Source organism: Astatotilapia calliptera, chromosome 18, assembly GCF_964374335.1.
Source record: "Astatotilapia calliptera chromosome 18, fAstCal68.1, whole genome shotgun sequence".
NCBI lineage: Eukaryota > Metazoa > Chordata > Actinopteri > Cichliformes > Cichlidae > Astatotilapia > Astatotilapia calliptera.
The window spans coordinates 35,022,270-35,042,073 of record NC_137439.1 but is presented as its reverse complement, the minus strand read 5'-3'; the positions used below and the strand labels follow the sequence as shown (position 1 = coordinate 35,042,073).

At 43.4% G+C, this 19,804-nt stretch overlaps 2 protein-coding genes across 4 annotated transcripts in view; one reads left to right on the top strand and one right to left on the bottom strand.

Moving 5' to 3' along the window:
- cntnap2b (contactin associated protein 2b) overlaps nucleotides 1-5,558 on the top strand; it is a 49,606-nt gene extending 44,048 nt beyond the window's left edge. The window contains exon 25 of the mRNA XM_026150331.2: nucleotides 3,421-5,558. Within this exon, the coding sequence (XP_026006116.2) occupies nucleotides 3,421-3,620 (200 nt within the window). The 3' untranslated portion in view covers nucleotides 3,621-5,558. The remainder of the gene's footprint in view (nucleotides 1-3,420) is intronic.
- Nucleotides 5,559-6,485: 927 nt separating this feature from the next.
- tgs1 (trimethylguanosine synthase 1) lies at nucleotides 6,486-19,483 on the bottom strand. Of its 3 annotated transcripts, none has more exons than XM_080292728.1 (15): nucleotides 19,107-19,483; nucleotides 18,424-18,485; nucleotides 18,143-18,267; nucleotides 17,952-18,042; nucleotides 16,118-16,192; nucleotides 14,846-15,346; nucleotides 13,162-13,288; nucleotides 12,991-13,077; nucleotides 11,738-11,882; nucleotides 11,083-11,410; nucleotides 10,855-11,007; nucleotides 9,549-9,695; nucleotides 9,243-9,459; nucleotides 7,056-7,134; nucleotides 6,486-6,828 (listed from the first exon to the last, which is right to left on the bottom strand). In XM_080292728.1, exons 1-15 carry the CDS (start codon nucleotides 19,298-19,300, stop codon nucleotides 6,718-6,720), a joined length of 2,442 nt encoding a protein of 813 aa, XP_080148854.1. In that variant the 5' UTR covers nucleotides 19,301-19,483; the 3' UTR covers nucleotides 6,486-6,717. The 3 variants fall into 3 exon arrangements, with proteins under 3 accessions (XP_080148854.1, XP_026006135.2, XP_080148855.1); XM_026150350.2 differs by having other exon boundaries at nucleotides 11,092-11,410; nucleotides 19,107-19,480; XM_080292729.1 differs by having other exon boundaries at nucleotides 19,151-19,478.
- Nucleotides 19,484-19,804: the final 321 nt, after the last annotated feature.

Below are 19,804 nucleotides of genomic sequence, written 5' to 3'. Positions count from 1 at the left end.
CAGGCCTGAGGATGGAGCTGGAGGGAGCGTGTCTGGGAGCTGGGCCTTAGCCCATGGGACCTGGCCGGGCACAGCTTGAAGCAGCGACATGGGCCTGCCCTGCTGTAGGCCCACCACCCACAGGAGGCACCATTAGGTCCGGGTGCAATGTGTGTTGGGAAGCAGACAGGAGTCCAATCCCCGGCTACCAAGGCTGGCTATCAGGACATGGAAGGTCACCTCTCTGGTAGGGAAAGGAGTCTTTTATATGGTGGGGCTCACCTCAATGCAACATTTGGGCTCTGGAACCAATCTCCTAGAGAGAGGCTAGACTCTGTTCCAGGCTGCTATTGCCCTCGGTGAGAGGTGGTGGCCAGGGATGGATTTTCTTGTATCCCTGAACGGGTCCTGAATGTAGTTTGCACTTATGCGCAATGGTGTAGCGTCCACACCGCTGTGGAAACATCTTTCAGGCATTGATGTGAGTGACTGAGTAGAGTTGCGCTGATTTCCCATGTGGTGGAGTTTATGCTGCACAGTTTCATGTCTCTTTTAAAGATATCTTTAAAGCGCAGCCGTGGCGTCCAGTGGGTTGCACACAACTGATGGTCCCAACCCCACTAAGAAAGCACGAAATTCCACAAACGAACCCTGACAGACTGACGCTGAGCTTGGTTCTGCCAAGTTTTTTTACAGGTTTCTTCCTGTTAAAAGGGAGTTTTTCCTTCCCACTGTCGCCAAAGTGCTTGTTCATAGGGGGTCATATGATTGTTGGGTTTTTCTCTGTATCTATTATTGTACGATCTACTGTACAATATAAAGTGCCTTGAGGCGACTGTTGTTGTGATTTGGCGCTATATGAATAAAACTGAATTGACAGGCTCACCTGTGAGGTGAGACTACATCATGGAGCTCACTGAGAGAAGGCCGAGTGTTTGCACCAAAGGGTGGCTACTTTGAGGAGTCTAAAATATAAAACATATTTAGAGCTATTTTTCCTTTTTTTCTTTTTCTTTCTACATAATACTGTAGATACATGTAGTAAAAATAAAGGAAAAACACTAAATGAGAAGGTTTGTCCAAACCTCTGACTGGTCGTGTATAATAATAAAATTATATCTTGCTCTAAGCTAATGTTGGCGTTGTTCTGATGTTTGAGAGGAAAGAGGTTAGAAACATCCAAGTCATTGTTTTCACTGCATGAGGTGATCCACATATTCTCTGTAGGAAACAGTGAGAATTCAAATCCTCTTTATAATCTAACATGGCAAAAATGAGCAGAGCAAAAGCCAAAAGACATCAACCCAGTTTGTAAGTTCACAGTTTGAGCTGCGGTTGATCCCTCTGGTCTCTGGTGTAACTCTCAGTTCAAATCGTGTGAACTGCTAATCAAAGGGAAACTCTTCAGAACACAACGTTTACACCTCGGTGACCTTTCTCCCGCCTTTCTTGCTTGATGTTACATCTTCTGAGATGACATCTGGCATCTGTGCACTTTTACGTTAATTAGATGGATCATTAGCTCATTCAAACGTGACTGTGCATTTCTACATAATCTCTTTTTAATTCAAAAACACAGGGATACTTTTTTTATCAGTCTGTGTTGGTCAACGACAACATACGATTCCTTTTATGAAGTCATGCATTTCAAAGTCAGACATTCTTGTTTTCAACTTTTTTTATTAAACTTTAGACATAAACAAAACAAGAGAAATAAGTTTTATCATACTCTGTTTTACACTCACCTCCCACTCCCCCCATTACACACCTCTGCACCTCAGGTGGCAGAGAGCCAGCTACTAAAAGGAGACCAAATACAGTTTGTCTAATAGGCCACAAGTCACTTTTTTGTACGATGCTATTTTAACCATTAACCATTCGTCATAGCGAGGCCGGCGGCTTTCCCAGCAGTGTCTTAGCAGAATCCCTTTAGCTGTGTAAGGGCCAGGATGTCTCATTTTTATGGGGAAGTCAGAAAGTTCTGTGGTTGAACCAAACATGGACAGTTTTGGTGAGATGTGAAATCTTCTTTTCAGAACATGAAGATGACTCCATAATATCAAAGTCAGACATTACTTTCGATTAGTGGTTCCTTAGTATCGCCCTCACTCCCCATCCTGCTTACATACATGTGATCACACAGCCTCACAGGCCGCCTCTACACTCAGTGAGACGCCTGAATCATTATAATGTTTTCATACTCATTGTAGTGGTTGAACTTATACCTGATTCCCATCAGTATTAAGCTTGATTAACTATCATATCAGCTATGATTCTGTTTACAACATACTTTTCTCTTATCCAGAGTCACATTTCTTATCTTTCCACTTTCCTGCAGCCACACAAACACTTCATCGTGTCTACACATAATTTAGACATTAGAAAAATCTCCATTACTCAAACTGTATTTCTCATATATATACTTCAATATTCTGTATTTCAACGTATTAATTAGACTTATCTTTGATTTTATCTATTCAATTCAGTTTCATTTTATTTTTATATGTCTTTGATTAAGAATTAAGAATAAAGGGTAGCACTTTCTACACTGTCTCTGTAATAAAGTGGTAATAGTAGGGTAACAAGGGGGAAACGAGTATAATGTGTCTAAGTTATTACTATGCAATTACCAAAGTAATAGCCACTAAATAGCCAAGTAATATAACGGTAGTAACAGTGGTTAAAGCTGAGAAATATTACTCTGAAATATATGTTATAGGCTAATAAGAGCCCAAAAACTGGGGTAATAATATGGAAATACAGCTCAGTAATAAAGTGGTAATAGTAGGGTAACGAGGAAGGAAGAGGATTGTAATAATGTGGTAACTTCTAAGTTATTACCACTGTTACCCGTGGTAGCATCTGTGTAATAAGCAGGAAAGAGAGCTGCCTGTTTCCATTTAATAACACATTATTAAGCTATTGAAGCTAATTTAAAAAGTGATTATCATCAGGAAACAGCTGTGGTAGTTTTCTGTAATAAGCAGGAAACAGAGCTGCAAAATATTCACCAGTTATGGCGATTCTAAATCGCCTGTAGGTAAATGTGAGCGTGAATGGTTGTATGTCTCTGCGTGTTAGCCCGGAGACAGATTGGCGACCTGTCCAGGGTGTCCCCCGCATCTTGCCCTATGGTATGAACCATAGGGCAACCCCCCTCCACAACCCTGAGAAGGATAAGTGGAAGTCAATGGATCTCTTAACCTTAATTCCATCTCTGGTTCCTGGAACCGCGACTGGTCCTCAGTGAGCCATTTTCCAAAATGATCATTGCTTACCAGTTTAGTCATTTCTGGCAATGTTAGCATGCCATTAAAAATGACTAGCTCAACATGCTCAACAATGCTGTCTTCAGTCCGTTCTTCAAATGCTGCATCAAATATACTTGAAGTTCACTGTGTTAGAGAAAGTGCTCACTGCGTTGCTCATGCTTTCTTCCAGGAATCATCTCCATGGTGATCTTCAGCGTCCTGTGCATCATGGTGTTCGTGATCCGTCACATGTTTCGTCACAAAGGCTCCTACCACACTAACGAGGCAAAGGGAGCCGAGTCAGCAGACTGTGCCGACGCAGCGATCATTGTCAACGATCCGGCCTTCACCGAAACCATTGATGAGAGCAAGAAAGAGTGGTTCATCTGAACCCTCGTCGATACGGACACACGTTAGGATGTAGTTTTGCAAGCTTAGGGAGTAGCTGGAGGTGACGACCTACTAACCCTGGAGGAGCTGAGGACTTTAGAGACAGAGGAAACCATTGGTATTTTAGCTTGGGTATTAAAGCACAGGGCGCAGAAGTGCCTGGCAGCGACAGTGTGGAGTGATTCATATGATGGAAGGACGGCCTTCAGTGTACGGTGCCATAAAGTTTCAGGCCTTGGATCAGTCAGTATGTTCATTTGCTTTTATCTTATATTTTTATATATATCGCTCTGACTTTGATTTCAGTATGTAATGTATTTATTTATTGATATTATATTTTTTCAAATGTTGATATTATTTATTCTTAATTTTCTTTGTGTTTTTATTTCATGTGTTTGTGCTTTACTTCTGGTACTTTGACTTTAAGAACTTTGGCATGAATTAAAATAATTATGAATTAGTCCCAATAAGCCTTTGTGCATATAGCGACAGTAAACAATTCTAGAGTGTTTTTGTATATTAAGTGTGATACGTTATAATTTGCCTTATTTTTATAAAATGATTTATTCTGTATGTTGGTAGTTTAATTTTGGTTCTCAGACTAAAAACTATGTTGTGTGTGTGTGTGCGCGACACACGCACGTGCATGCATAGCTGGCTTGCTTGTCTGTAAAGGAGATGTAGCCATGACATTGTTTGCATCATCTGAACTCAGAGCTTCTTTTGATTTCTGCATCTGAATGTGTCTTTCAAAGACTTCTTGATACTTTTTTCCGTGAGTTCAGGAAACACACTCAGCTTGTCTTAAGCTGCCGTTTGTCCAGGGCCAGACTACAAAAACAGAACAAATAACTTTATTAAACTTTACCTTCAAATCCACAGTGAGGCAGCATTAAGTTAGTGATTCCACTACCAAGGCTGGTGAGGGACGAGTAAAGCACAGCACTGTAGCAAACAAATACTCTAACTTCCCTAAAGTGAACCAAATTCCTTCCAACAGCTCCCAGAGCTGGCAGATGTTTTCACTGTCAGCTGCTGAGAGCCGCAAACTCCACAATCCAGACTAAACTGTGCCTCTAACAGCACCCCCGTCACTACCTTCACATGCTGAAGGTAATATGTTTGACACAAAGCTGGTGGCAGATCTGCGACGTGTCCACATTGAATCTGAGGTCAAATAAAGACAAAAGTAGGAAAAAGCAGCAGCCTCATAACACTGCACTGGGCCTATGGATCAGGAAAGAACTCTTATCTTGGATAATATTCAATTTTGCACAGTGTTATTATATCAACGAGCCCTCCCTGTAATATAAGACAGAGTGGGCTGACAGCAGAACGGTTTCCTCACGCTCACACAAGTTCAGGTGAACAGCAGCTGAGAACAAACGCCTCGTGGAGACTTGCTGTGACTGAACTAGGCTGCAGAGTCGGTTTCATTCGACTCCAAGGTGAAACACATTTAAACACCATCTCTGTAGATGAATGTGACATGACGCAGATACTCATCATCAAACAAGCAGCTGGTCATATTTTGGCAGCAGGACTTTTTCCACACTCAGAGAAATCCTTGTTTTCATTTAGCACAGTCTTTCAGAGGTGTTGTTTTCTCCTCGGTGTCCCTGAAACTAGAATAACGGGTCCGATCATGCTGAGAGCTGCTCCTTCCTGTAGAGCAGCTACGCTGACCGGATTCAAGCTGGTGATAAGAGTGTTTTTGTTTCTTGTATCTGGAAATATGTTTCTACAAAGGAATGTTTGTCCGTCACACGCTAACGGCTTACACTTGACATTTGATTGTACTGCATTTGTATTCGTTTGACTGCATTGAGATGTATTGGCATGCCATTTGTCACTGATGACACGTTTCTGTTGATGAACCACTGTAGCATCACATGGCTTTTTCTTCATTGTTCTGTGTATAAATGATTATCATTTATAGCTGATTTCTCATTCTTTGTGCTTGAAACTAACGGCTCCTGGAGCAGCCTGTGAAATACAAGTATGACTCATACCTCAGTGATATTTCAGTTTTTAGGAAACGCACTTTCATCACGATGACTCTATAAAGGCCCTGGAAATGACTCTTGTGCTTTAGCACTATAAAAAAACTGAATGAAATTGAATACTTGTGAAAATAGTTACATGGATACATAATTGCAATTTTAATTGCATCAGGTCACTGTAAGATAAACATATTGTAGTATGGATCGTGTGTCCCTCACTCCAAAGCCGTAGCTCAGGATGTAGAGAAGGTCGTCTACTAACTGGAAGGTTGGAGCGTGAATGCCAGCAGCTGCTAGTGCTACCCCCCTGCCTCCTAGCAGACACACCTACTGTATCAAACTAAATCCTACATCACAGCGAGATGTCAAAAACTTTATCTCCAGGATTTGAAGTCGTCTGAGATTTGCAGTAGACACACTCATGGTATCAATTTCAAAATTCTACGCCACCTTGTTCACGAGTTATCGCATTCACAAGATTTTCAAATAAACCTGACGTTTGATCGGAGATTAGTAACAGATGCACCCGTGGCATCAGACTGAAGCCCCTACACTGCCTCGTTTTCAAGATATCGCATTCACAAACCTCGATCTGCAAGACCTGCCCGCCTGCCTGGGCCGGTGACCCCATCATCAGAATGTGGAGAGGTGGAGTAGAAAGGTGCTATATCAGAACCAGTCCGGTTACCATCCTAGTGGCAGCTATCAAAGCTTTGCCCCCCACACTGCACCTCTTTAGCAAACACATAAACAGCTTTTTAAAAGACGGTTCTGCTGTGCAGATGTCAATAACTCTGTTGCTGATGTAGTTAATGTCTTTGTCATCTGCCAGTCTTAAACTAAAATGTACCAAAACATTGCATAAAAACAATGAGAAAAACATTTTATTAGGCTCAAATGTAGAATAAAAGGACAAAATAAAAACAGATATTATAAAGATACAGAAAATGGCAGGTGGGTAAGCTGGGCCAGGCTGATCTGCAGAGTGAATCCTGTGTGGATGTGGTTCAGTAACCTGGAACAGAAATGATGACAAACAGCAGAAATGATGTTCGGTCCGTTCTCCTTCATCGTCGCTCGTACTGGTGCTTGGCTTAGCCCGGGCTTATCAAGCTGCCAAAGTAAGCAGTTACTGTCTTCAGCTTGTTGTTGAGGAAGTTCTGCTCGACCTCCACCTTCCCTCCTGGGCCGGCTAAAGACGCCACCTGTAGAGACAAGATTTCAGTAAGACAGTCCCAACACAAGCTGAGCAAAGCAAACACAACTACAACACAATACTCATTACAAGTATAAGAGTCTGGGTACATAAAGAACGATGCCACCGCGGCGTTGCCAGTCCAGTGGAGCATGAACATCCAGACATCCACGGTCACACGAAATATGTCAAAGTACAGATTACATTACATGTTTGAGAAATCCTGAACACACTGACCTGATCCATGTCAACATTACGCGGAAGAAAGTACACAATGTTGTCTGATATCAGTTTGGCCAGGCGGAAGATCTCAAATGTGCCGAGTGTCAAGGATGAAAACTGCATGTTCAAAAAAAGAAACTTTCAGATTGAACAGACTGACTGTGTTACCTGCAAGCTGCAGAGTGCCTGAAATAAAGTTCACCTTTCAGGGCTTAACTGTAGGGACTGTCTTACAATACAGTGGGGCAAAAAAGTATTTAGTCAGCCACCGATTGTGCAAGTTCCCCCACTTAAAATGATGACAGAGGTCAGTAATTTGCACCAGAGGTACACTTCAACTGTGAGAGACAGAATGTGAAAAAAAAAAATCCATGAATCCACATGGTAGGATTTGTAAAGAATTTATTCGTAAATCAGGGTGGAAAATAAGTATTTGGTCACCTCAAACATGGAAAATCTCTGGCTCTCACAGACCTGTAACGTCTTCTGTAAGAAGCTTTTCTGTCCCCCACTCGTTACCTGTATGAATGGCACCTGTTTGAACTCATCATCTGTATAAAAGACACCTGTCCACAGCCTCAAACAGTCAGACTCCAAACTCCGCCATGGCCAAGACCAAAGAGCTTTCGAAGGACACCAGGAAAAGTATTGTAGACCTGCACCAGACTGGGAAGAGTGAATCTACAATAGGCAAGCAGCTTGGTGTGAAAAAATCAACTGTGGGAGCAATCATCAGAAAATGGAAGACATACAAGACCACTGATAATCTCCCTCGATCTGGGGCTCCACGCAAGATCTCATCCCGTGGGGTCAAAATGATCATGAGAACGGTGAGCAAAGATCCCAGAACCACACGGGGGGACCTGGTGAATGACCTGCAGAGAGCTGGGACCAAAGTAACAAAGGTCACCATCAGTAACACACTACAACGGCAGGGAATCAAATCCCGCAGTGCCAGACGTGTTCCGCTGCTGAAGCCAGTGCATGTCCAGGCCCGTCTGAAGTTTGCCAGAGAGCACATGGATGATACAGCAGAGGATTGGGAGAATGTCATGTGGTCAGATGAAACCAAAGTAGAACTTTTTGGTATAAACTCAACTCGTCGTGTTTGGAGGAAGAAGAATACTGAGTTGCATCCCAAGAACACCATACCTACTGTGAAGCATGGGGGTGGAAACATCATGCTATGGGGCTGTTTTTCTGCCAAGGGGACAGGACGACTGATCCGTGTTAAGGACAGAATGAATGGGGCCATGTATCGTGAGATTTTGAGCCAAAACCTCCTTCCATCAGTGAGAACTTTGAAGATGAAACGAGGCTGGGTCTTCCAACATGACAATGATCCAAAACACACCGCCCGGGCAACAAAGGAGTGGCTCCGTAAGAAGCATTTGAAAGTCCTGGAGTGGCCTAGCCAGTCTCCAGACCTCAACCCCATAGAAAATCTGTGGCGGGAGTTGAAAGTCCGTGTTGCTCGGCGACAGCCCCAAAACATCACTGCTCTCGAGAAGATCTGCATGGAGGAATGGGCCAAAATACCAGCTACTGTGTGTGCAAACCTGGTAAAGACCTATAGTAAACGTTTGACCTCTGTTATTGCCAACAAAGGTTATGTTACAAAGTATTGAGTTGTATTTTTGTTATTGACCAAATACTTATTTTCCACCCTGATTTACCAATAAATTCTTTACAAATCCTACCATGTGGATTCATGGATTTTTTTTCACATTCTGTCTCTCACAGTTGAAGTGTACCTCTGGTGCAAATTACTGACCTCTGTCATCATTTTAGGTGGGGGAACTTGCACAATCGGTGGCTGACTAAATACTTTTTTGCCCCACTGTGTTAAAAACTTGGGTGTCTGTGCCACGTGCCTGTCAGTGTGATGTTTGCAGCTGAGATAAGGACTGAACTGCAACTGGATGTGGAAGCAGCCAATCCAGAAACTGAAAGCTAGAAAACTGTTCAAAGATGACAAGAAAGTCTGACTGATTGGAAACAAAATATAAAAAGTGAGGGCTGGCGTTTGCACGTTATTATTCTAACAGATGAACAGATGACTCCTGACGTCTTCTGTAAAATTGAAAATGCAAAAACATTTTTCAAAGCTAAGCTGTAATTTTCTCCTCTCAGTTTTCGGTCCCTCCTGCAAACGAATCCTGTCAGTCACTAACATCCCTCCACTTCCTCATCAAAGGATATCCATCAGGCTCCATCATGGTCCTGATGTCGAACACCTCAGCAGTTAGGTAGTCAGGTCCTCCCCACGGTGGCGACAGGAAGACCACATCAGCGTGGAGGTGGGGGGCCAGCTGAAGGAAGTCCCCTTGTATGAAGTCGATTCGGTCGGCCACACTGTAAACCGCAGCATTGTGCCGAGCCATGTCCAGCCGCACTGGATCGATGTCAACGGCTAAGACTGAGAGAGAAACACGACGCAGAGGACAGACTGTGAGCTCAGCGTGTTCAACATTTCTAAAAACACCTTATGAACTTATAAACACTTACCTCTCTTTCCAGTGAGGGCAAACTGGATGGCATTTCCTCCTACACCACAGAAGGCGTCTATGACCAGCTGAGACGCAGAGAAACTGTGCTCCACCCTGAGGGCAATGTGCTCAGCGATTCTCTCCGGTGTCACAGAGAACCAGCCCTCTGAAACACATGATGAGCATGTGTGAGACGACCTGAGCAGCTAAACTTCCTGCTGTATTCATCACCCATTCCTTCTCAGTTTAATTCAATACAATGTTAGTTATATAGCGCCAAATCACGACTACTGTTCAAGGTACTTGTTGAACATCAGAATCAGAAAACTTTATTAATCCCAAAGGAAATTATAAGGCTGCCATGAGGGTGGTTCTCCTCAGTACGTGAGCAGAGCCCAGAAGGAGGATCTGTGTTACGCTGATGCTCTTCTCAATTTCAAAGTCTTTATATTTTGAGAGTTTTTCTAAAAACCTCAGTTTTCTCCTTCCTTACTAAGCCATGTGTCTTGATTTCTTTCTCTGTACATTCCTCAGTTTGCTGCTCTCAGTTACTGTTCATGTCTGAGGAGCTTGGCTAGAAAGCGACTTTGTTTCACGTCTCTTCCACGAAGCTTCTTTAGTTCTGAACCAAAGGTTGAACGAGCTTCGTAGTAGTAATGTGTGCGACTAGATGACTAACAGTCGCTATCGTCACTCATCAGTAAAACTGGTCGTTGGTATTTCTCCAGACACGCTGGAGGAGGTGGGCGGGGAGCGGCAGGTCTGGTCTCCTGCTCAGACTGCTGCAGATAAACTTATTACTGTACTGTGCACTCTGAGTTATAAGTAAGTTATAAGTAAGTTATAAGTAAGTTATAAGTTAGTTATAAGTTAGTTATACGTTAGTTATAAGTTAGTTATAAGTTAGTTATAAGTTAGTTATTAGCTAATCCAGTGACAGTAAACGATGAGTAACACTGAATCGTCAAGTGTAAAAGAAATATTATATCTAATAGTTATACAGCAGCTGTTGGGAGGCGACGTCACGAGTGTCAGGTTTTTGTTTTGTTTAAATCTGACATTAAAAAATAAAAATGCAGGACAATCAGTGTTGCTGCCAGTCACTGACACTCCTCAGGGCCTAACAAAGTAATATTCAAACACTTCTTTAAACGTGGTTTATAAAAATGATCTTTGGAGCTTTTACTCAGCCATCCAGGTGAGAACACTGAAATGACCTGAACTGTGATGCAGAGCCGGCTCTCAGTCATTTAGAGGTTAACTATGACTCACATGTTGTTGATTCCACTGGAGTAATGTGACATAACTGCAGTGTGCAGACTGACCTCGGTCCAGTCTGATCCCTTCATCAAAGCGAGAGAAGAGTCTGTAGCGCTGAGCCCAGTATTTAGCCAGCTGTGGTTCAGCTGCCATCTCTGCTGGGACCTGCTTCTTCTTCTTCTTCTTCTTTGGTGTTTTTGTGTGTTTCACACTTAATTCTACACAGACATAAATATTAGGCAGTTACTTTTTTGTTCATTTCTTTTAAACAGCACAGCCTTACTATGAACAACCTGATTCACCAGCAGATTTACTGTGAACTTCAGGCTCGTCAGGCAGGAGAAAGTCAGGAATCTGAGGACAGGGTAAGTGTGTGCCCGGCTGCTCCTCACTCTCCTCCACGTCACTCTCCTCCGGCTCTGTGACAGAGTTGGAGGTGATGCTGGGGTAACTGCTGCCCTCTGCATCTAAACTGGATGCAGAATTCTTCACCTCCTTTTTCCTCCCGTCTTTTTCTTCTTCAGCTTCTCTTAAAAATGGAGGCTTGTCCTCAGGGTGTCTCTCTCTGTCCACCTCACTCCGGTCACTCTCTCGCTGGACCTGTTCAAGGAAACTTTGAACCTGTGAAACAAAAAGACTTTTTTCGTTCTGTGTAACGTTCAAACAAACAAAGCTCTGCTCGACTTCCTCCTATCTAAGCTGTTCCAGTCCTCCGTGCTTTTAATCCACGTCCACGGACATGCCAGGAGAACAGGTAAAGGACATGACTTTCAGTGATTTCCACTGTGATGCTTCCTTTCAGCTGTTACTCCAGCCTAACGTCTGAGGACTTATTGAGATTCTGGGGTCATCTTTCATGCTCACAAAACTGAAAACATCTAGTCTGTCCTGGCTGATCAGGGACAGGCTTCAGAACACGTCCGCTCTTCAGCCCGTTGCAGGTCGTACCTTACAAAGGGAGGTGCTGATCTGTGGACGTGTGCTGTCTCTGCCCGTCTTTGAGAACCTGGTGCTGCTGATTTTCCTCTTGGTCCATCGCTGCTTCTGACACTTTGAAGCTGAGCTTCCTTTGAAGCTGAACACACTGTTGAACCTGAGACACGAACACATTGTTACAATTTAGACATTTAAAAACATGTTTACACTCAAACAGCCGCGCTCACATAAACCTTTGTGTTTCTAAAACACAGAGAAACGGCTCAGAAGCAGGCTGGGTTCAATCATTTCACCAGAGCCGACACCTGCAACACTTCAAGCATAAAAACTGTCAATTTGCAGCATTCGCTGCCTTGCAGGCCTTTTGTGTTCTAGATGTTGGTTTGCTGAAGTTAACGGCTTTCATGTCACATGTTTGTCTGTTAATGAAGAATCAGTGCTGTTAGCACACGATGCCACATTACATCTCCTGTGCACTACAGTCACAATCACTCGCCCTGTGCTTTCCCTGCTGTGAAAGGTCCGTTGGGAAAAGTCGTTCCACACTTCCACAGTGTGCATTTGGCCCCATCTTCCTCCCCTCAACCTGAACCAGTCGCAGAAGATACTGGGAGTTTCTTCCTGTTAAAATGGTTTTTCCTTCCCACTGTTGCCCAGAGCTGCTCGTCGCTGTCTGCCTGACTGTTGGGGTCTTCTTTGTATCATTGCAGGGTCTTACAATGTAAACCTTGAGGCGACAGTTAATCTGATTTGGTGATAGTTCAGTGAAGTTGGATCCATACTGGCTCATATGTTTGTTTCAGTTAACTTTCTGTTTTATGAGGAGATGGGTTCCAATCAGTGATGTAAAGCATAAGGCTGCAAAATTCAATGATGAATATTTTTTGTCCTTTAATACTTTTTTACCCCGACTGTGTTTTGTTTCACCAATCTTATCTTTTTGGAACTAATATATTATATTTTTAATCTCATTTCTTATTTTCGTGTCTCTGCCTAGAAGACCATTATGTATTTTAGCAGGTAAAGTGGATGCAGTCACTGAGGACTTGTGACCTACCACAAACAAAGCAGGACATGTGCTGAATAACAACTTCAGCTTTAGGCCCATTTCTAATAATCAAGTTGAAATGTTTTCATCTGAGTGTTTTTGTTTTGCATGTTTTATATTTCTATCATAAACATAAACGACCAATCACAAGGTATCTGAGTTGGAGTCGGCAGACGTGACCGAGACGAGATTCCCAAAGGAGCAGAGGAAGACTTACTGAGGCTCTGGGTTGTGTTTGAGGCCAAGCTGACTCCAGGCTTCCTCGGGTGTCAGACGTGGGCACTCGTCCACATCCAGCTCATGACTGACAACAAGGACAAACAGCAGAAACATTATTCCCGGGCTTGTTGGAGAGATGACGGTCTCCATGATAGAACATCAAACTTACCTCCGTTTGACTTTAGCGCATCCTTTTCCTGGTGGTTTGTCGTCATCGTCATTATCATCGTTTCCATCGGGTGTTTCATTCCTCGATCCGTGCCGTCCGTTATTCCCGGCAGCAGCCAGTTGGAAGCCTGTGTCAGGACGTGCAAAACGCTACGTGTTTATTAAAGCAACCACACATCCATTTACTGAACAAAGGAGAAAAAACTGTGGTGAAAACCACAGGACAAGAACATGATTAACCAAACAGAACTGAACAAGTTAAGATTCAGTCTTTGACTCATTTTCATACACAGCTCAGTAAACACAAACACATTTTCTGTGACACTGAGTTACTGAAGTCATTGTCACCAAAGTAACAAGTTCCTGTGCGATCCAAGGTTGACTGATGCTGTCGGGATGTGAGCTCCTTCCACTTTTCTGAAGACATTTGTTTTCAGTGGTTGTGAAGACCTACGTCAGCGGTCGGCAACCCGCGGCTCCAGAGCCACAGGCGCCATTTCATCCTTATACTCCCGCGTGGTTTGGGAAAGTAAATTAAAGTATTTAATTGAAGTGTATTCTATTTGTTTTAGTTCTAAATTGGAAGATGACTGTGATCTTGAAACATTAAAATCAAATTATATTTCATTAATTTTTTGCTCAAAGTAAGCGCCACACTCGACATCGAGGCCGCTCTTGTTCAGGATCACAGATGGAGTGATGTCGAGACCAACCAAATCCAACTCGTGTTTGAAACATGGAGCGCCATCCCGACACATAAACATGAAGACATATGCATCTGGAGTCTTGTCGAGCTTCTGATCCACACACGTATGTGAGCAGCTATTCTCCACACCGCTCACGCCGCACGGCCCCGATCTGCAGACGCCGTGCGCAGACGTTCAGGAGCAGAAGTCCCATTAAGCAGGTGAAAGAAATATCTATGCAGGTACTTTGCAAAAATGTATTCATCATGGTTTAGTGACATTTATTTTGAAATTCAGGCTCCGCTACACGCTCAGCTTTGTTTGGTCCGTGGATCATTTAAGTTCAGCTTTTTAATCATGTTTGTTTTTGTTAATATTTTTTTAAGAGTTCAAAATGTGTTTATTACACAAATGTCTTTTTCTCTGTAGATTTCATGAGCAACACATTATTGTTGTTTATACGAAGCGTGAAGGTAAAAAAACAGGATGCAGTCTTATCGTCATTTCAGAGTCACAAAGTGTTCGCGGCTGCCAGTGTTTCCTTTTCCGTGGAAACTGGGTCCACGTGGCTCTCTGTGTGTTAAAGGTTGCCGACCCCGGCCTATCGAACAGCTAATGTTTCTCAACATAACTGATTTCTCTTGTGTATAGGCTGTGGGGGTTTTCTACACTGACTTTATTTGATTCAATATTTAGTTTCCTGTGGGCACCCGTACTTTGTTCTTGTCCCCCTGGACACGTTGCTGGACAGAACATGTTGGTGGAGAGACATTCGACACTGAGGTCAGTGTCTCGCTGTCCCAGTGAGCTGAGCGTTTGTCTCTCACTGCCAGCACCAAGTGGAAGAACCTTAGTTTATGTTACGGGTGTCCTTTGAAACAGGTTCCACTCAAAATGCTTGAAAAAGAAAACAATGAGAAATGTTATGACTGAGACTCAGCAGACAGATAGTCTGCTGATCATGCAGCCTTGGCCACACCTCATACACACAATTGTTACCTGTAGTAGCGCTGTGATGCTGTACAGAGTCAGCTGGTCTCTTGCGGTTATTCCCATCATCAGAAGCATCATCAGAGCTGCAGGACACTCCCTCTGACTGGACCATGACTGAACCAGCCACACACTGTCCACCTGCCTCCACTGTGAAGCTCTGTCCAAACAGAACATGCAAAACTTCAGCATCATCTTCTTCGTGTTTACTCTCAGCTTCAGTAGGGCCGTCGCTCTGTTTCTCTGATTGGCTCTGTAAACCTCTGTCCGTGATTCCTGTTTCTTCTTCCCCTCCAGCGTTCCCATTACAGGCAGACTGCTCAAAGGTCCAGCCCTGTCCCGCCCAGTACGAGTACTGTTCCCAATAAGAATAGTAGGTCTCTGTAGCGTGTTTGTCCCAGAGAGCTTTAGTATCCAGGTTGTCCCAAGGAGTCCGTCCTGGATCTTCTGAAGACGGCAGCTCATGTTTCTCCAGCCAGCTGCTCCACATCAGAGCTTCTCCCTGTTGTGCTGCAGAAGAGTCAAAACATTAGTTAATATTTCATGTGTAGGATTGTTGCATTAAAAGAACATGAAGAAGATATGGTGGAACTTCTTTTTTTTAAATGGTCAGTGGATACTCGGGGCGGCTGTGGCTCAGGTGGTAGAGCAGCTCAGCTCCTGATCGGAAGGTTGGTGGTTCGATCCCAGGCTTCTCCAGTCTGCATGCCAAGTGTCCTTGGGCAAGATACTAACCCCAAGTTGCCCTCCGATGTGTTCATCAGAGTGTGAATGTGTGTGAATGTAGATTAAGTTTGCACTTGCATGAGTGGGTGAATGAGGCATGTCGTATACGGCGCTTCGAGCACTCCGGGAGAGTAGAAGCACAATGTAATCAGTCCATACTGCTTTCCTGTCTGTGTTGGTCTAAACAGACGCGTGAAGCCAGAATTTTGGATGAATTGTGCAGGTTCTGAGGAGCACGATAAACAGTTATAATTATTTATGAAGTCAGATGACACAAATGAATTCGACATCAGGAGACATGTCTGCAAGACCTAAAGACCTGGATGACCTGCCAACTTCTACTCCTGAATGAAGAAGTAGACGAACGTCTTGCCCAGCAGACTGGAGGAGGCCACTGGTAGTTGACCCACTGCCTCCTGAGCCACAGCCACCCCGAGTATCCACTGACCCAACATGATATCTCTATGTCTTCCTACCAAACCCGGTGTCACAGTGCAGTGTTAGAAAAAACAGTCTTCATACATTTCACTATAAACGTCATGTGACCATTCTTACCCCAGTAGGCTTCCCAGCCAGCATCTTGGATCCCTCCTGATACTCCCACTCGTGGATCAAACGCCTCCTCATCAACTATGACATAAAAACATCATGCATGACTAGGGATGGGTACCGGTTCTGACATAAACGGTAGTAACCAGACCGAAAAGCAGCGCACATTTCGGTGCTTTTATTTCCTGAGCTGTGATACACTTCTAGCCAATCATTTTACGTTTCCGAGGATAGTAGGCGGGCCCAGGTACGTACGTTCTTTTAGAGCAGAGCTACAGATTAAAAATGTCCAAGGCGAAGCGGTCAAAAGTCTGGCTGTACTTCACAGCAAAAGATGCAAACTCAGCAGCAACAAGTGCTTTAAGCTGATACTGTGATACTGTCAAAGGAGGTAACACCTCGAATCCGATGAAACACCTGGCGACGCATAGCAGTTTTTTTAAAAGCCAAGAAATGCGCCGTATTTGATAGCTTGCTGCGAGACCTCACACCGAGCACATCTACTGCGGGTGTGGTGCCTGTTATCGACCCGGAGTTAGCAACATCCCCCAAAAACCCGAAGAGGAGAGTCCTGGCCCCTAGCCCTGCCAGTGTAGCAGAAATGATGAGGATGATGATGCAGCAGCAGCCGTTCTTCTCTGTGTGAGTCACTTAATGTTGTTCGTGTGTAATTTACGTTGAGTAGGCTAACCACGTTATTACATTAATGCATGTAAGGTGAACTAGCAAACATCATCATAGCTACATGCGGCTGTCTTCTTGTTTGATGGCAGATACTCCCTTCACCCTGGCCAAAAAGGCTAAAATGACCAAAGAAAAAGTGGAAAACAGTTAAACATGAGAGGTTTTTGGACAAAGTTTGTGTTTTTTTTCCATTGTTTAAGCACTGCTTCCAGCCAAGAGTGATACCATATATGCCCCATAGCTGCAGAAAAGGCTAACATTGTTATCTTTTTACAAAAAACAGCTGAACATGAGAGGTTTTTGGACAAAGTTTGTGTTCTCCATTCTTTAAGCACCGTTTGAGCACCGGCACCGTTTCAAAAGTACCGGTTTGGCACCGGTGTCGGATAAAACCTAAACGATACCCATCCCTATGCATGACATCACAGTCGCATGAAAAAAAGAAGGACCACATGCAATACTCTGAAACAATGAATACGCTGTTACTGCTTCCATTGTAATTAAGAAGGTAAGGAGACATGTGCTGCTGATAAAAGCCTGTAAGCTGACCGCCTAAAAGGAGAACTTCTGGCAATTTGCTGGTCTGGAAAATTCAGCTGTGTGGACCCAAAGGTCTGATTGTGCAAGAGCTATGTCGCAGACGCCGTTAACATTTAACAGGCCTTAATTAGCATGTTGAATGTTAAATGTTCCCAACATTTACAAACAGTGGGATGGTGTTCCCAAAAGTTGATTCTGTTCATCTGGACGTTTTCAGTGGGAGAAACGTTTCGTCACTCTTCCAGCTGACTTCTTCAGTCTCAGCTGGCTGCAGGTGTTTAACCTTATAAACAGGACATCTGCACAATGACTGAAACTAACAGCACTGAGGGAACAATGGGCTGTGAGGTCAGTATATTGATCAGTTTCTTGATCATTAATATGCTGCCATTGAAAGCTCACTAGTGCATGTTGTCACAGTAATCCCAGTACCAGATGGTACCTGTCAGCTCCACCATCTACAAGCCGAGTGCAGCTGTGGCAGTAGCTGACACAAAAACTCAGGTATGGGAGGAGATGAGTTAGACCGTGGAGAAAGTGGATACTCTACCACATACAAACCTTCGTAATATTACTCGTAATAAAAACAATAAAAGCAATAAGATAATCGCATCACCTTTTTCATCAGCCTGTGGATCTTCTTCACTTTCCTCTTCTTCACTTGTTTCTTCACAGTATTTTGAGGAACTCCTGTTAGACCTCCACCCCTGTGACATGACGGAAAATAACAACCAAAGCTGCTTTTTAGCTTTCATTTCAAAAAACGGCGACTTTAATAACACAGCACTGCAAAACTGTGTGACTTACTGCTCTCCTCTGCTTGGAGGAGCACACAAAGGCTAAAGGCAGGCCCATGCTGGCCATCATCTGAGTTTCTTCATCCAGCTCCTCCACCTCAGTCTCCTCTTCCTCCTCTTCACCATCATCTACATCTATGAGTTGAGAAATGTATTTTTTAAATCATGGCAACTAAAACTAGACAGTACAGCGAGGTTAAGAGAGCCACATTCTTCTACCCCAATGCCTGATACATTTCATAGGTGATTATTTTAATCCCTGGTACTATTAAATATCATGACAGGATGTACCTTGTACAGTGTTTTCCAGGTCAGGCAGAAGTCTGTTATCAGAACGATACAACTCTCGATCCCTGTAAAGAGGCGATGGACATAAAGGACAGATGTAGGAAATCCATAGATGCATCTGTATACATCAGCGTATCCGCTAAAACTCAAGGTGTTTGGGTACTGAGAACAACAACATCTAAACGACTGTGAAAAAATAAAGTAATATATAGCCCGTGTGGGAAGCCTCCCCAGAGGAGTTGAAGCTGTTATAGCTGCAAAGGCTGGGACAGTATCATGGGATGTCACTCAAGTTCATGTGTGTGTGAAGGCAGACGAGTGAATACGTTTGGCACTATAGTGTCTGATTCCACCGCTCATACCACGTTGCCACCAGCACACAGCTGCTAACCTTTTCTTTTGGGGTTCAGCATTGTGCTAGCAACAGTAGTAGCCTTGTAATGACTGCGATTCATTCAACTGTGATTGATATGATAGCTTTTTAAAACGCTGCTTTGTGGTTGCCTTCACTCAAGTCAGTTATTCATTAAAACGACATTTATTACACGGAATTTCAAAGATTTGACTGGAGTTCGTTTCTTGCGTCGTCTTTTAATGACCCACACTGGCTGGTTGCCATGTCAGCCCGGCTGAGACAAACACCGGTTTAGATCAGACTGTTGTTCGACGTGCTGCTAATGAATTACGTGTATGAGTTGTAGCGGACAGAGGAAAGGTGGTGGAGGCTCACTGTACGAAGGCTCTGGAGCAACGACAATGAATCGTTTCTTCCTCCTGCAGTGACTCCTTCTTGGTGAAGATGATTTCCGCCACCAGGGCTACTCTTCTCATTTCCAGCATCATGGCGGTTAGCTCGCTGCAACAACAAACACACTTTCATTTACCGACGAGCTGCTTGCGTCTTTAAGCAGCATGGGACTCTTTCCTTTATTATTGATTATTTCCGCACTATAAGCTAACAGCGGATTTCCGCTGTTTTTCAAAATAAAAGTTGCAATTTTTTTGTTTTGTTTTGTTTTTTATAGAAAAAAATTCTAACAAAATTTTTCCTTTAAAATCACTAAATCTCCTCGTCATTAGAACACCAACTGTTTCATTTTAATTGCTTTATAGCTACATTAATGCATCTATTTTTACTGATTTTATTGCGCTTTTTAAATTTAATGGCATCTTTTGTAGCTGCCATCACCAGTGTGTGAATGTGTGTGTGAATGGGTGAATGACTGAATGTAGTGTGAAGCGCTTTGGGGTCCTTAGGGACTAGAAAAGCGCTATACAAATGCAGGCCATTTACCATTTTGACATTTTCCACTTTTACTTTTGAGGGTTATATTCTCAAAACTATGACTGTATATAGTTACTGTTTGAAAGCAGGTGCAATTAG

Excerpts from the sequence above, each read along its gene's own strand:
- tgs1 (XM_080292728.1), bottom strand. The coding sequence starts at position 19,300 with ATGAAAGTGTGTTTGTTGTTGCAGCGAGCTAACCGCCATGATGCTGGA. Across the intron at positions 16,193-17,951 it reads TCCACAGGCTGATGAAAAAG|TTGATGAGGAGGCGTTTGAT; the intron begins GTGATGCGATTA and ends TTTATGTCATAG. Across the intron at positions 13,289-14,845 it reads GCATCACAGCGCTACTACAG|GCTTCCAACTGGCTGCTGCC; the intron begins GTAACAATTGTG and ends GTCCTGACACAG.